We start from the raw sequence: 16,482 nt of genomic DNA, 5'->3' as shown, positions 1-16,482 counted from the left end.
TAGCTTTCTTCTTCATTATCAACCAGTCAATTTTTGTATCATCTGCAAACTTCTTAATCATACCCCCTACATTCAAGTCTAAATCATTACTATATTACGACAAAAAGCAAGGGACCCAGTGCTGTGCCCTGCAGAACCCCACAGGAAACAGCCTTCCAGTCACAAAAACATCCATTACCCTTTGCTTCCTGCCTCGGAGCCAATTTTGGATCCAACTTGCAAACTTTGGATCCGACCTGCAGCTTCCATGTAACATACTGAAGACGTGGGCCGTGCTGTGTCACCTGCCATGAAGCAGGGTTGTGTGCTGACAGTAGCACCAGTTGTCCTTCACGCTCGGTGCCTCCCTGGCCTCGGGGGGCGGGGGCGCTCTTCCCACAATGCCCAGGGGCGGAATCTCCAAAATGGCGGTTGTGCAAGTGCCCGGTGTGAAGGCGGGAGGCGGCGAATCTCCCCGCGCTGGCCCGCCGACTCTTCGTAAAGCGGTTAGAGTCGCGGCAGATCAGAGAGATGCCCGAGAATAAGGAGACGCGCCGCCGCCAGTTTTTTTGTTCTTGCTGAATTTTTGTTTTGTTGTGTGAATTGCCGGAGAGTTGGGCAGCACGAGCTATCGGTGAGTTCCGGGTAAAATCCGGCTTAAATGGTCGACTGTTGTATTACATTTTGTATTCAATGGTCGACTATTTGTTTCCCAAATGTTCCAGATTTAATTTATGGAAGAATGAAGTCGGAGGCTCGACTGGTGGCGCATGCGCGACAGCCAGAAAGGTCCCGGATGGCGGTTGCCATGGAGACCCCGGGCCACTCCTGGGCTCCACATCTCCAGGCAACTCATCACTGCACCACATTAGGGTTACATCTCGAATGCACCTCCTCTGAAAAACTTGGGTTTTATTTACAATTGTTTCATTTTGACAGAAATAATGTTGGGGATGCTGTAAAGGGTCGTAGCTGTCTTGCAGTATTTTTAAAAAATCGTTCCAAGAAATCTGGTATAATTAAGTAATTATTTCTAACTAGTAGGTAAGTGTACCTCATTCTGTGACATTGAACCCACAAACCAGAAAGGTCCTAGTTACAACTGGTGGCTTCTGAGTTGCTGGGAATGCCACAATGGCTGCAGGAGGGAAACATAGACTGCTGTAAAGTCGTCATCGTGTGGAAGTCAGGAAGGCTAGTATGTGCCAAACAGTCAGATTTTCTGCTGATGGTCCCTCTTGAAGAATAGCCTCTTGGCTGAGATTCCAGAGAGCTGCCAGTGTCTGTGGGATTGAGTCCTTGTGTAAATTGCTGCCTTCAGATTTGAGTACTGTTGGGGGGGATGACTCATCAGGGGAGGGCAGCAGCAGCCGCCGAGTTCATGGCACCGTGGCTGGCTCTGTTGCACAGAAGGGCAGGAAAAAGAGTGGGAGAGTGATAGGGGATTCAATGGTGAGGGGAATAGATAGGCGTTTCTGCGGCCGCAACCGAGACTCCAGGATGGTATGTTGCCTCCCTGGTGCAAGGGTCAAGGATGTCTCGGAGCGGGTGCAGGACATGCTGAAAAGGGAGGAAGAACAGCCAGTTGTCATGGTGCACATTGGTACCAACGACATAGGTAAAAAAAGGGATGAGGTCCTACGAAACGAATTTAAGGAGCTAGGAGGTAACTTAAAAAGTAGGATCTCAAAAGTAGTAATCTCGGGATTGCTACCAGTACCACGTGCTAGTCAGAGTAGGAATCGCAGGATAGCGCAGATGAATATGTGGCTTGAGCAGTGGTGCAGCAGGGAGGGATTCAAATTCCTGGGGCATTGGAACCGGTTCTGGGGTAGGTGGGACCAGTACAAACCGGACGGTCTGCACCTGGGCAGGACCGGAACCAATGTCCTAGGGGGAGTGTTTGCTAGTGCTGTGGGGGAGGAGTTAAACTAATATGGCAGGGGGATGGGAACCAATGCAGGGAGACAGAGGGAGACATAAAAAAGGAGGCAAAAGCAAAAGACAGAAAGGAGATGAGGAAAAGTGGAGGGCAGAGAAACACAAGGCAAAGAACAAAAAGGGCCACTGTACAGCAAAATTCTAAAAGGACAAAGGGTGTTAAAAAAACAAGCCTGAAGGCTTTGTGTCTTAATGCAAGGAGTATCCGCAATAAGGTGGATGAATTAACTGTGCAAATAGATGTTAATAAATATGATGTGATTAGGATTACGGAGACGTGGCTCCAGGATGATCAGGGCTGGGAACTCAACATCCAGGGGTATTCAACATTCAGGAAGGATAGAATAAAGGAAAAGGAGGTGGGGTAGCATTGCTGGTTAAAGAGGAGATTAATGCAATAGTTAGGAAAGACATTAGCTTGGATGATGTGGAATCTATATGGATAGAGCTGCAGAACACCAAAGGGCAAAAAACGTTAGTGGGAGTTGTGTACAGACCTCTAAACAGTAGTAGTGATGTTGGGGAGGGTATCAAACAGGAAATTAGGGATGCATGCAATAAAGGTGCAGCAGTTATAATGGGTGACTTTAATATGCACATAGATTGGGCGAGCCAAACTGGAAGCAATACGGTGCAGGAGGATTTCCTGGAGTGCATAAGGGATGGTTTTCTAGACCAATATGTCGAGGAACCAACTAGGGGGGAGGCCATCTTAGACTGGGTGTTGTGTAATGAGAGAGGATTAATTAGCAATCTCATTGTGCGAGGCCCCTTGGGGAAGAGTGACCATAATATGGTGGAATTCTGCATTAGGATGGAGAATGAAACAGTTAATTCAGAGACCATGGTCCAGAACTTAAAGAAGGGTAACTTTGAAGGTATGAGGCGTGAATTGGCTAGGATAGATTGGCGAATGATACTTAAGGGGTTGACTGTGGATGGGCAATGGCAGACATTTAGAGACTGCATGGATGAACTACAACAATTGTACATTCCTGTCTGGTGTAAAAATAAAAAAGGGAAAGTGGCTCAACCGTGGCTATCAAGGGAAATCAGGGATAGTATTAAAGCCAAGGAAGTGGCATACAAATTGGCCAGAAACAGCAGCGAACCCGGGGACTGGGAGAAATTTAGAACTCAGCAGAGGAGGACAAAGGGTTTGAATAGGGCAGGAAAAATGGAGTACAAGAAGAAGCTTGCAGGGAACATTAAAGCGGATTGTAAAAGTTTCTATAGGTATGTAAAGAGAAAAAGGTTAGTAAAGACAAACGTAGGTCCCCTGCAGTCAGAATCAGGGGACGTCATAACGGGGAACAAAGAAATGGCAGACCAATTGAACAAGTACTTTGGTTCGGTATTCACCAAGGAGGACACCAACAACCTTCCGGATATAAAAGGGGTCAGAGGGTCTAGTAAGGAGGAGGAACTGAGGGAAATCGTTATTAGTCGGGAAATTGTGTTGGGGAAATTGATGGGATTGAAGGCCGATAAATCCCCAGGGCCTGATGGACTGCATCCCAGAGTACTTAAGGAGGTGGCCTTGGAAATAGCGGATGCATTGACAGTCATTTTCCAACATTCCATTGACTCTGGATCAGTTCCTATCGAGTGGAGGGTAGCCAATGTAACCACACTTTTTAAAAAAGGAGGGAGAGAGAAAACACGGAATTATAGACCAGTCAGCCTGACCTCAGTAGTGGGTAAAATGATGGAATCAATTATTAAGGATGTCATAGCAGTGCATTTGGAAAATGGTGACATGATAGGTCCAAGTCAGCATGGATTTGTGAAAGGGAAATCATGCTTGACAAATCTTCTGGAATTTGTTGAGGATGTTTCCAGTAAAGTGGACAAGGGAGAACCAGTTGATGTAGTATATTTGGACTTTCAGAAGGCTTTCGACAAGGTCCCACACAAGAGATTAATGTGCAAAGTTAAAGCACATGGGATGGGGGTAGTGTGCTGACGTGGATTGAGAACTGGTTGTCAGACAGGAAGCAAAGAGTAGGAGTAAATGGGTACTTTTCAGAATGGCAGGCAGTGACTAGTGGGGTACCGCAAGGTTCTGTGCTGGGGCCCCAGCTGTTTACATTGTACATTAACGATTTAGACGAGAGAATTAAATGTATTATCTCCAAATTTGCGGATGACATTAAGTTGGGTGTCAGTGTGAGCTGCGAGGAGGATGCTATGAGGCTGCAGAGTGACTTGGATAGGTTAGGTGAGTGGGCAAATGCATGGCAGATGAAGTATAATGTGGATAAATGTGAGGTTATCCACTTTGGTGGTAAAAACAAAGAGACAGATTATTATCTGAATGGTGACAGATTAGGAAAAGGGGAGGTGCAACGAGACCTGGGTGTCATGATACATCAGTCATTGAAGGTTGGCATGCAGGTACAGCAGGCGGTTAAGAAAGCAAATGGCATGTTGGCCTTCATAGCGAGGGGATTTGAGTGCAGGGACAGGGAGGTGTTGCTACAGTTGTATAGGGCCTTGGTGAGGCCACACCTGGAGTATTGTGTACAGTTTTGGTCTCCTAACTTGAGGAAGGACATTCTTGCTATTGAGGGAGTGCAGCGAAGATTCATCAGACTGATTCCTGGGATGGTGGGACTGACCTATCAAGAAAGACTGGATCAACTGGGCTTGTATTCACTGGAGTTCAGAAGAATGAGAGGGGACCTCATAGAAACGTTTAAAATTCTGATGGGTTTAGACAGGTTAGATGCAGGAAGAATGTTCCCAATGTTGGGGAAGTCCAGAACCAGGGGTCACAGTCTAAGGATAAGGGGTAAGCCATTTAGGACCGAGATGAGGAGAAACTTCTTCACCCAGAGAGTGGTGAACCTGTGGAATTCTCTACCACAGAAAGTAGTTGAGGCCAATTCACTAAATATATTCAAAAGGGAGTTAGATGAAGTCATTACTACTCGGGGGATCAAGGGGTATGGCGAGAAAGCAGGAATGGGGTACTGAAGTTGCATGTTCAGCCATGAACTCATTGAATGGCGGTGCAGGCTAGAAGGGCTGAATGGCTTACTCCTGCACCTATTTTCTATGTTTCTATGAATAAGGGAGAAGAATTGCAGGCTTTTTGATACTGGAGTACTGGAGGGAAAGTCGGCATGGGACATCAAGAGAAAACTTTTACTTGTCCCTCAGACCTGTCCAAATTTTCAGAGAATTTTCCAATATCTCACTGCTTCCCTTTGCCAGAACTAAATGGTTATGAAAAAGGGGAGACAACAATAGTGGGCTTGGGTAGCTCACCATTCTCCCCACAAAACACAGTGGAGCAATACCAGAGTATAAATACACAGGAATTACATAATGTTTAGAGAGTTATTGATACCACTACTGAGATTGCTCATTCAGTCACTCACCATAATGACCTACATTAGAGATTTTCGCAAAAAAAAAAATCTAATTTCTACTGTATGGTCCCCATCAGTTGCTAGAATTATTTTTCCATGGTCTACTTACCTGTAAATGTGTTTTGTGTTTCAGTGTGATTGTTGCCATAATGGAGGCTGCACAGAAGGAACAACTGATCTTTGCTGCACAGAAAAGCTTAAGGATAAAGCAAAGGAAAAATTTCTCTGAATCACGTTGCTTGAATCTCTCTGCTGAGATCCTAACTGTAGATTCAGGATTAAAGCCCACTTTCCTGTTTGATTACAGTCTAGCAAAAGCAGAACAGATCCAGAAATATGTCCAGGAGATACAGAAAACTGGGCTTCTCTCTCAAGATTTACACATCCTCAGCATTGAGGACAATGTACTAATAATAAACTTAAACAAAACCATCAGGCACTTGGAAAAAGTACTGCAAGAAAATGAGGTTCCAATCATTGATGTTTCTATGCATAGAGCCAGCCCGGGACTAGCTGAGACACGTGTTACTAAACAAGTGAAGGGTCAGGTGGACCTTATTTTGCAGCACTTGAAATTCCAAGATGTTCAAAGGGGGAAGAGTGAATCAGGTTTTGTTAGTGTCAGTGAAATTTTCTCTTCAGAGTGGAACCTATGTACACTGTTTGGATTTCTCCTTGGGTTCCCAGTTTCATACTGGTTTGATTTTAATAAGAGTTTTGAGAATTGTTTGAGCATGACTGAGCTTCGGGTTTTCTCTGTCTCCGCATTTTGTCCCAGAGTCACTGAAAACCTCAAACATCGAATGTACTCATTCAGTGTTCCGGAAATCCTCCTCTTGGATTTACAGAGCAACATAGAGACTTGGAACAGGGATCTGCAGTCAGATTTCAACAAGCAGTCCGCTTTCTCTGAACTCAGTATTTCCACAGAAACCGTTTGTCTGCCTGCAGTTACACTGTGAATATTGTGTAATTTGGGAAGTGTCTGTTTAACTGCAAGAAGCAAACTAGTAGAGATGCTGGAAATCGGAAATAAAAACAAAATGCTGGAAGCACGTAGCAGGTCAGGCAGCATCTGTGGGGTTCTGACAAAGCATTGTAAGACCTGAAATGTTCATCCTAACTTCCTCTCTCTACAGATGCTGCCTGGCATGCTCAGTATTTATTTCTATTTAACTGCACTTCATTTACTTGAAAGTGTAGCACTGCTTTGTACCAGTCACTCAGGCTATACAATTGTGATAAAAAATCCATGAAGTCAGAGGGACCCTGTGAAATTGATCAGTTACTCCTAAAATCAATTAAAAACACTATTATAAAATTCATCAATGAATTTTACAAGGCTCCCCTGACTTTATGGATTCTATGCAAGCTGTACAACTAACACAAAACGTACAGGCTGTTTGATGACCAGTAGCTGCAATAAAACCGTAGGTTCAGGGGCATTACCATAGCTCTGTCTTTGGTGGCATATGCTGGTACAGGTTGAACCTCTCTTATCTGGCAACACCCTTCGTTCGGCACCATTTCCAGCCGACGCATGCGCAGAACGCAGCCGGTCAAAATATCAATCTTTCAAAAAAAAACTTGGCCATTTAACTTGCACGACACATTTCAATCTCAACAGATCCATAATAAATTTACCCAACTTTGGAGCCGACACCTTCGGGACACGCCGACATTTCAGGCCTGCTTGGGCCACTGCCCCCTCCCCGCCCCAAGACGTGAGTGAAAGTGGCAAGAGCTGCTGCAGCGTCGAATATGGGATGGTCAGAATCAGTGCCAGCGTCCCTCACCGACCCACACTCACAGCCCCGGGCATGGCAACCCGCATTGCAAGAGATGCACATCCCACGAGAGAGACAGCCTAACACATAGCGAGCTGCAGCCATCGAGCTCCCAAGTGTGCCATTTCGCAGTATTCCCGCTCTCTGTGTCTCTGTGCTGGAAGCCTGTGGGGGGGGAGGAGGGCGGCAGCTCGAGCGGGTCCCAAAGGAGCTTGAGGCTGGGAATGGGTTTGTATAGCGTTGCAAACATGTGACCTCCCCTCATTCGGCAAAATCCCTCATTCGGAACAGACCAGGTCCCGGATAAGGGAGGGTCACCTGTATTGCTCTAAATCTATTTCTTGTTATAAAATTTGGTTATATGTTTTCACAAAATAAAATACAGATGAAGGAGGCTATTTAGTATCAAATTTCTTAGCTCATCCGTCCAGCAAATAAATTACTTGATACCTCTCATCATGTTGTCTCACTGGATCGTGAATGATTCTAACATTTTTGCCTCCACTATACTACTTGGAAGAGTATGCCAAGTGCTGATCACTCTTTAGATGAAGAATTTCTTCCTAACATCAGTCCTAGATCCAGTTTTAGCCAATGTGTCATTATTCTGAAGTGGTTCTCTGGATTTTGTTGTGACTTCTTTTTAGGATATGGGAAACATTGTTAGGGCCACATTTATTGGCCATCCCTAGTTGCATTGAGAAGGTGGTGGGCCTTTATGAACAACTGCATTTTTGAAGTGGTTCTCTGGATTTCCCTTTCTTGCTATTCTGACTTCAGACCCCAGACAGGATAGAGCTCCCCCCCCCCCAGGCCAAGTTCATGCCACCCCCAGCTGAAGTTCCTGATCCCATCCCAGCCCAAGTTCTTGACCTTACCCCACCCGCCCGTTATAGATGGGGCATTGTGTGTGGGTCATGGATTGTTAACAGGTTTATAGGGTATGAAGTGAATAGTGACAGTGTCATTACTTCTGGATTTCATCCACTCCAATGATTTCCTTGTCACACACGCACCGAGCTTTCCGAGACTGATTCCTGGGATGGCGGGACTGACATATCAAGAAAGACTGGATCAACTGGGCTTGTATTCACTGGAGTTCAGAAGAATGAGAGGGGATCTCATAGAAACGTTTAAAATTCTGACGGGTTTAGACAGGTTAGATGCAGGAAGAATGTTCCCAATGTTGGGGAAGTCCAGAACCAGGGGTCACAGTCTAAGGATAAGGGGTAAGCCATTTAGGACCGAGATGAGGAGAAACTTCTTCACCCAGAGAGTGGTGAACCTGTGGAATTCTCTACCACAGAAAGTTGTTGAGGCCAATTCACTAAATATATTCAAAAAGGAGTTAGATGTAATCCTTACTACTAGGGGGATCAAGGGGTATGGAGAGAAAGCAGGAATGGGGTACTGAAGTTGCATGTTCAGCCATGAACTTATTGAATGGCGGTGCAGGCTCGAAGGGCTGAATGGTCTACTCCTGCACCTATTTTCTATGTTTCTATGTCTGGTTATCTCAGTTTCTATCCAGTATTTTTAACACCTGTAGAAAAATATGTATATATGTAAAAACTTTTTTAAGGTCGGAAGTGTTTATATCATCTTTGTGCCTTTTTCTTCATTGGTGCATTGGTGTCCACAAGTAAATTTGATAGATTTGAGTGTGGATCAAAGATAGTACTATAATATTAGGGTTGATTTTGCAACCCATGCTCCAGTAGCGAGGCTTCATGCTTTGCAAATGACTCTTTGTCATTATGTTCCCCCTGAAAAATTCACAAAAAAGGCATTGTATCCTGCTCCAGGAGATTTATTTTTTAGCAGCTATACAATGTCTTTACAACAGCGAAGACAATATTTTACACATTGTATATCCAAATATTATCACTTTAAAAATACAAATATTTTCAAGAGGAAATGTTTAAAAGTCTGGAAATGAAAATGAAGACAAAGTTCATAATAAACATTTATTTTGTGCTGGTTGGTTTCAAGTGAGGTCTGAATAGAGCATTAGTTCTATAGATTAAACTATGAGCAAAATGTGTTCTTGGGATTCTGAGCAATTCACAGCATGGTGAATACCATGGTTTAGTTCGATGCACAAATATTTACGGGTTTAATTTAACCACGTGTCCAAGTTCTTTGCAATCCCAACTTGCCACGTTCTTATTCTTGGATTGTTTTGCAATATTTCATCGATATGGGTTTTCAGTTCTAACTGATATCATGTGCACACCAAGACAGGACCATCATCATTGTGAAAGTAGGAAGACATGTGCCATTCCCATCTTCGGCACAAGTTTAAATTAGTTTTGCTTCCACTTTTTTTTTTGCCCTCCCAGTTTTCTTTCATTACCATCCTGGGCCATTTGCCTCCCACAGCTGAGGGAATGGTGCAGGTAACCTTCTTCTGGGGCACTCTCAGTGCCTTTGTTGGCCAGCTGCTAAGATGTGCATGATAAAGGTCCAGTGAAGACCATCTGATTCCACCCCACCCCCCCACTCCATTCCTGCAACAGCACGGACAAGATTGGGTGCCAAGTGAGTGGGGAAATGATCTTGGATCTCGTCATCCCAAGGTGCCAGAAGATGCTCTACCATTCTGCACCCCCTACACCAGCAGATTTGCGTACAATTTAAAATGTTTATGAAAGAATTCAACATATCTGGAGACTAGCTATCATCTTGAAATATTAATATTACTATACAAAAAAATACTGCATTTTCAGCTGCCATTTTTGAAGTCAGTAAATAATACTCAAATGTGAATACATCTTTCATTCCCCTTTATATCTTAACAATGAACATGACAATGACGTAATAGGGGGGTTTAACCATGTACATTGTAAAGTGGATTGTGCTGAAATGGAATTTTTGTCCATGGTTTCATCTCTACTTGTCCTAAATAGTAGTTCAAAAATAGCACTCTCAAAAATAGGAGTTACCAATAGATAAGAAGTCTGGTTCGCTGCCTTTGAAGGGAACAAAGTATTTTTGACACACAGATTGCAAAGTTCATGTGGCACCAGAGCACTTCATGTTAACTGCATGAATTGCTCATCAATTGCATTTGTTGGACTACCTTGTATTGTTATCTAAATAATGTACTCGCCCTGTAATCTCATCAGCATCATCTGCTGAGAATTACCTAAAAGAAAGCTGCGTTTAGACTAAAGTGGAATCCTGAGCTTAAATATTACAGAACTATCAACTTTAGTTCATCTTGCCATGTCACATGGAGGGAGTGAAACATCTTCCAATAAATGTGATATTCTGTTTTCATTGAGGAACAAGGTTGTTTACTTCCTTCTGAGAAATACATCATCTCAAATTTCTGTAAATATAATGCAAAGGGAGTTGCCTGAGCTTTTTTTAATGAACTCCTTGTGAACTGCTTCCAGATTTCTGGTTCTGTATTGAACTATTCAAAATCTTACCAATTGCTTCCATCTTAAAATAACTTTGTTCATGAATAAGCCTATTTAATAATTTAGCCTTTTAAAAAAAAATGTCTGCCATGGCTGATATTATCTGTCTTCTGAAGTGACACAAAATGTATTGGAGTCCTTCATACTAAATGAAAACAAGAGATGCTATAGCCATTTTACTCCGAGGATGTAAAGTGGGCACATTCAATATGTGGATATCAATATTGTGAATAACTATTTGACTGTGGTAGTATTGTGTGATTACTTTTAAGCAAGTTCTCACATAACCGTCAATGCAAAGTGGTAAAACACTATTGTTTTAAGTTTTGTGCTGTACTTGTGTTAAACAAGAGGGTGCGTCACAGTTGTTATTTGAAATGTAAACGTTTGTTCACACTGTTGGGAGAAATACAGATCATGGAAAGTGGACCTGTGCAAAGATTGGTGAGCTTCTGTTCAGTTAATCATCACGTTAATTCCATCAATCAACATAATGATTTTATAAGGAATAACATCTCTATGAAATCAGTTATAGTTGAACTAACCGCTTAGTAGTTGATTCTCCAGTGTAAATGAGCTCTGCATTCAAAACGGTGATTCACAGGTTTGCTGTATTTTCCTCCATAAAATGCACCATTCTCTCCCAAAACAGTGACACCATTTTTGTTACTGATTCCCAACTTTTCAGCAGTAAGTAGTTTCATTGGCTTGATTCATTATAGCCAACACATTTACTGTGCAAATCCCTGGCCTTTCATTAATAGGGGCTCCTGTATTTAGTATTCAAACAGATTTCCAACTGCTTGTCTCCCAACCACTTATCAAATCGTGATTTTGAAACCCTGGTATCAGAGGCAGGTTACTGTGGAGATTTTCAAGAACTAAAGTTTTGAGGTTAGCCAGACATTGATGATGAATGGCAAGATCTATGTTTCATTGACATCTGTTCAAATATATTTGATTGATACAGATGTTGCATTTGTTTACAAGTAGGCAGATTCTCTCCACCTACAATAAAATGTGATGCAACTATTGTAAATTATTGTTCCTTTTCTCCCCCCATTTTAAGGCATCGTCCATTTGCTTCTACCAAGCATTATCATGGCGGGAGTCAAAGGTCAGTCAAGAAAGCTGCTCCATAACCTCTGCTGATAGTGCTTTGTAATCAACCAGTACAAGATGCATGAAGGCTATCTGAGGTAAAATATCTCTTCTTGATTTTGGTTTCTCCAACCAAAGGAATGGTGACCCCCCTGCTTTGGGCTCCCATTTGATAACTGAAATATCATCATCACAGGCAGTCCCTTGGAATCGAGGAAGACTGGCTTCTACTCTTAAAATGAGTCCTTAGGTGAACAGTCCAATATGAGAGCCACAGTCTCTGTCACAGGTGGGACAGATAGTCGTTGAGGGAAAGGGTGGGTGGGACAGGTTTGCCGCACGCTCTTTCTGCTGCCTGCACTTGATTTCTGCATGCTCTCGGCAATGAGACTCAAGATGCTCAGCGCCCTCCTGGATGCACTTCCTCCACTTAGGGTGATCTTTGGCCAGGGACTCTCAGGTGTCAGTGGAGATGTTGCACTTTTTCAGGGAGGCTTTGAGGGTGTCCTTGTAACGTTTCCTCTGCCCACCTTTGTCTCATTTGCCGTGAAGGAGTTCAGAGTAGAGCGCTTGCTTTGGGAATCACGTGTCTGGCATGCGAACGATGTGGCCTGCCCAGCGGAGCTGATCAGGTGTGGTCAGTGCTTCAATGCTGGGGATGTTGGCTTGGTCGAGGACGCTAATGCTGGTGCGTCTGTCCTCCCAGGGGATTTGTAGGATCTTGCAGAGGCATCATTGGTGGTATTTCTCCAGCAACTTGAGGTATCTACTGTACATGGTCCATGTCTCTGAGCCATACAGGAGGGCAGGTATTACTACAGCCCTGTAGACCATGAGCTTGGTGGCAGTTTTGAGGGCCTAATCTTCAAACACTCTTTTCCTTAGATGGCCGAAGGCTGCACTGGCGCACTGGAGGCGGTGTTGAATCACGTCGTCAATGTCTGCTCTTGTTGAAATATGGGTAAGTAGTCAGTATTCCACACATGATCTGGGTCAGGTTGGATAGGTTCTGTGAGCGTATACATCTATCTAATTTTATTTTATAATATTCAGCATGTCCAGTAAATTATTTTAGCAAATTTTAAAAGATTAAAAAAATATGTTTTTTTTGAAGGACATTCAGTGTTCAAAGTCTTAAGCAAGTTTATGCCGATGACAAAATGTGTTTTATTCCAACTTCTTAGAAAGGAATGTTATCCAGATTTGCCCAAAGTACAGCAAACCCTGCCACCGTTGCAGCCAGCAGGAGGAAGGCCACACATCGACAACATTGACAGCATCGTCTCTAAAAGAGAGAAAAAACATTCAGTCAATAAATCACTGGATAGAATCACCCAAAAATCTACCTGAATATCTGTGTGTGTGTGTGCGTGCTAACTCCGTTACTTACTGGGTTCTGATCTGTGCTTGGAAACATTCATTAACCCTGTGGCAACTTCAGATTGCATAATTTGTTCAAAGCCATTCATAATTTTCATGAATACGATGAGCTGACTTTTGCTTACTATCTCCTAAATCTGTAAATATGATGCAAATTTGATAATTCATATATGGGCATTGATCCTGTTCTCCCCAAATATTCTTCATAAGCTTAGAAAAATTCTGAATATTCTTTATTTTGTCTGCAGCATAAATATATCAGTGACATTATGTAATATAAGATTGGCAGCTTCAATGTGATACTGTGCAGCATGGCAGTGTTCAGGTCTATGTGATGTCAGGCTATGTGTTGAATTCCAGATGAATGATAGAATGATGGTTCTAGATGAATGACACGTTCCACATGATATATTCTAGATTAATCAAATACTAGGCAGCATAGCTTAGTCCAAATCAAAGTGAGATCATGAAGCACATTATGCAGCTCTACATCTATGTGATAACTTTAAGAATAATGAAAAAACTCTCAAAATGTTCATATTTAGTGCATCAATTGTCCCCAGTTGAAAGTTTCTGTCAAATCTAAGGCTTCCTATAGCAGTTCAGCTGGCTCCTGCCTATTCATAAGGTTATTTTACAATGTGAGTGTATATATATTTATAATGTTTAATGCAGCACCTTACATTTTGCTAGTGTTTGCCTAACATAAACTACTCTCCAGCATTTTGTCCTGGCTTTTCTGTCTCCCTTACCCATTGCCTTTTCCCAGCTTCTCTCCCTCATTGGCCTGTTGCATAGTGCATATTCTCGGATTTTCTCCCTCTTGAGTTATGGGTCACATACAGTTTCTCATCATTTCTCTCTCTTTCTTAGCAACACTATAATCTGTGTTTGCTAATATTGGTCACACTATCTTTCTTTACCTCATGATAATGAGCTGTGTCTTCCTGCTTGATGAGCTGACCATGACGGAGATAGAGCTAATTAACAATTTCTCCCTTTCTCATTCCTCTAAATCCATTACCATTATCTCCCTGTTAATGAACTACTGAGAAGATTAACATATTAAATATGTATCCGCTTTCTCTCATGTTATTCCTGAACCGTAAAGCCACTATCTGATTACTGCACTGTTGCCAATTATTACTGATTATTACCAAATCAAAGCGCCGGCAGTGGAAGGAGCGTGCGGCAAACCAGTCCCACCCACCCTTTCCTTCAACGGCTGTCTATCCCACCTGTGACAGAGACTGTAATTCCTGTATTGGACTGTTCAGTCACCTAAGAACTCATTTTTAGAATGGAAGCAAGTTTTCCTCGATTTCGAGGAACTGCCTATGATGATGATGACTGCACTGTGAAAGCTCCTTAGGAAGCTTTTCTATTTTAAAGGCACTATATAAATGCAAATTGTTGTTGCAGTGAACTATTGCACAAGTCCACTAACTGCAATCCAGCTCAGGTTCACCAAATCAAGTCTACTGTAAACAAACATTTTACTCTTAAAACACAAATATTAATGATTGTTAATTTACTTACACCATTAGAGTTTGAATGCAATGCCTGGTAGCAACCAATGGATTACCAAAAAATAAAAACACTGGGGTAGTTGGGAGAGATTTAAAACGGGCTTCCGACTCGCTATCATCCATTTTATATCGTTCCACAAAGTGAAGATTTGCCCCACCTTGTGAAATTGGGCCCAATAATCCATTCAGTGTTATTCAGCCCATTACTGCATGCTAAATTCCTATGTGCTGTCACATCGTGTAGTCTATGCAAGAATATTTAAGCAAGTGTGGCACCCTAAATACCAGAGATGACAACGATAGTATATTTAAAGCTATATAATCTTTTATTGTTTACTTCTAAAATAACAAAAAATGTTTTAGGCTGACCGTATAGGATTTTTTCCAATAATACAATGCAATCATGTTTCACACAGGGGTTGACTGATTTTTCTCTTGTTTTGGATACACAAAAAAAGGATTGACTTTATAATCAGGATAAAATGTATCACATAAAACTGTAGTGAAATGTGTTAAAATAGCTTTGCAACATTGCAGATAAAGGTTTTGTCATAGCTAAAGATAATGTCTGTATTTAGGATGTGGAGAACGGAAGTGAAAGAAGTGGATGCAATGGTTGTAATCTACCAAAATTCCCTGGATTCTGGGGCGGTCCCAGCAGATTTGAAAACTGCAAATGTAATGCCCCTATTTTAAAAAAAGGAGGCAGACAAAAAGCAGGAAATTATAGACCAGTTAGCCTAACATCTGTCGTTGGGAAAATGCTAGAGTCCATTATTAAGGAAGCAGTAGCGGGACATTTGGAAAAGTGTAATTTAGTCAAGCAGAGTCAGCATGGTTTTATGAAAGGGAAATCATGTTTGGTGGAGTTTTTTGAGGATGTGACGAGCAAGGTAGATAAGGGGAACCAGTAGATGTGGTGAATTTGGATTTCCAGAAGGCATTCGATAAGGTGCCACATAAAAGGTTACTGCACAAGATAAAAGTTATCGGGGTTGGGGGTAATATATTAGCATGGATAGAGGATTGGCTAACTATCAGAAAACAGTCGGGATAAATGCGTCATTTTCCGGATGGCAAACAATAAACTAGTGGGGTGCCGCAGGGATCGGTGCTGGGTCCTCAACTATTTACAATCTATGTTAATGACTTGGATGAAGGGACCGAGTGTAATGTAGCCAAGTTTGGTGACGATATAAAGATAGGTGGGAAAGCAAGTTGTGAGGCGGAAACAAAAAATCTGTAAAGAGACATAAACAGACTAAGTGAGTGGGCAAAAAATTGGCAGATGGAGTATAATATGGGAAAATGTGAGGTTATAAATTTTGGCAGAAGAAACAGAAAAGCAAATTATAATTTAAATGGAGAAAAAGTGCTTCAATACAGAGAGACCTGGGGGTCTAAAGTTAGTATTCAGGTACAGCAAGTAATCAGGAAGGCAAATGGAATGTTGGCCTTTATGGCAAGGGGGAGAGAGTCAAAAAGCAGAGAAGTCGTGCTACAACTGTACAGGGTATTGTTGAGGCCACACCTAGAGTACTGCGTGCAGTTTTGGTCTCCGTATTTAAGGAAAGATATACTGGCATTGGAGACTGTACAGAGAAGGTTCACTAGGTTGATTCCAGATATGAGGGGGTTGAATTATGAAGATAGGTTGGGCCCATACACATTGGAGTTCTGAAGAATGAGAAGTGATCTTATTGAAACATAAGATAATGAGGGGACTCGACAAGGTGGATGCAAAGAGGATATTTCCACTCATAGGGGAAACTAAAACTAGGAGACATAGTCTCAGAATAAGGGGCCGCCCATTTAAAACTGAGATGAGGAATTTCTTCTCTCAGAGGGTTGTAAATCTATGGAATTCTCTGCCCCAGAGAGCTATGGAGACTGGATCATTGAATACATTTAAAGCGGAGATAGATGGATTTTTGAGCGATAAAGGGTTATGGGGAACGGG

The 16,482-nt window shown here is 42.3% G+C and overlaps 2 protein-coding genes across 4 annotated transcripts in view; one reads left to right on the top strand and one right to left on the bottom strand.

Moving 5' to 3' along the window:
* The first annotated feature begins 394 nt into the window (after positions 1-394).
* c17h1orf74 (chromosome 17 C1orf74 homolog) lies at positions 395-7,540 on the top strand. The gene is made up of 2 exons (XM_070859444.1): positions 395-613; positions 5,431-7,540. Exon 2 carries the CDS (start codon positions 5,447-5,449, stop codon positions 6,257-6,259), a length of 813 nt encoding a protein of 270 aa, XP_070715545.1. The 5' UTR covers positions 395-613; positions 5,431-5,446; the 3' UTR covers positions 6,260-7,540.
* A 1,376-nt stretch (positions 7,541-8,916) lies between these two features.
* Positions 8,917-16,482, bottom strand: part of traf3ip3 (TRAF3 interacting protein 3) — a 51,959-nt gene continuing 44,393 nt past the window's right edge. For 2 of the 3 annotated variants that reach the window (XM_070859029.1, XM_070859031.1), the window contains one exon: positions 8,917-12,898. In XM_070859029.1, coding sequence (XP_070715130.1) covers positions 12,794-12,898 — 105 coding nt within the window. In that variant the 3' untranslated portion in view covers positions 8,917-12,793. The remainder of the gene's footprint in view (positions 12,899-16,482) is intronic. The other variant, XM_070859030.1, reaches the window with a different exon arrangement.

This window comes from Pristiophorus japonicus, chromosome 17 (assembly GCF_044704955.1).
Source record: "Pristiophorus japonicus isolate sPriJap1 chromosome 17, sPriJap1.hap1, whole genome shotgun sequence".
Taxonomy (NCBI): domain Eukaryota; kingdom Metazoa; phylum Chordata; class Chondrichthyes; family Pristiophoridae; genus Pristiophorus; species Pristiophorus japonicus.
This window is presented reverse-complemented; position numbering and strand designations above follow the sequence as displayed.

Excerpts from the sequence above, each read along its gene's own strand:
- c17h1orf74 (XM_070859444.1), top strand. The coding sequence starts at position 5,447 with ATGGAGGCTGCACAGAAGGAACAACTGATCTTTGCTGCACAGAAAAGC.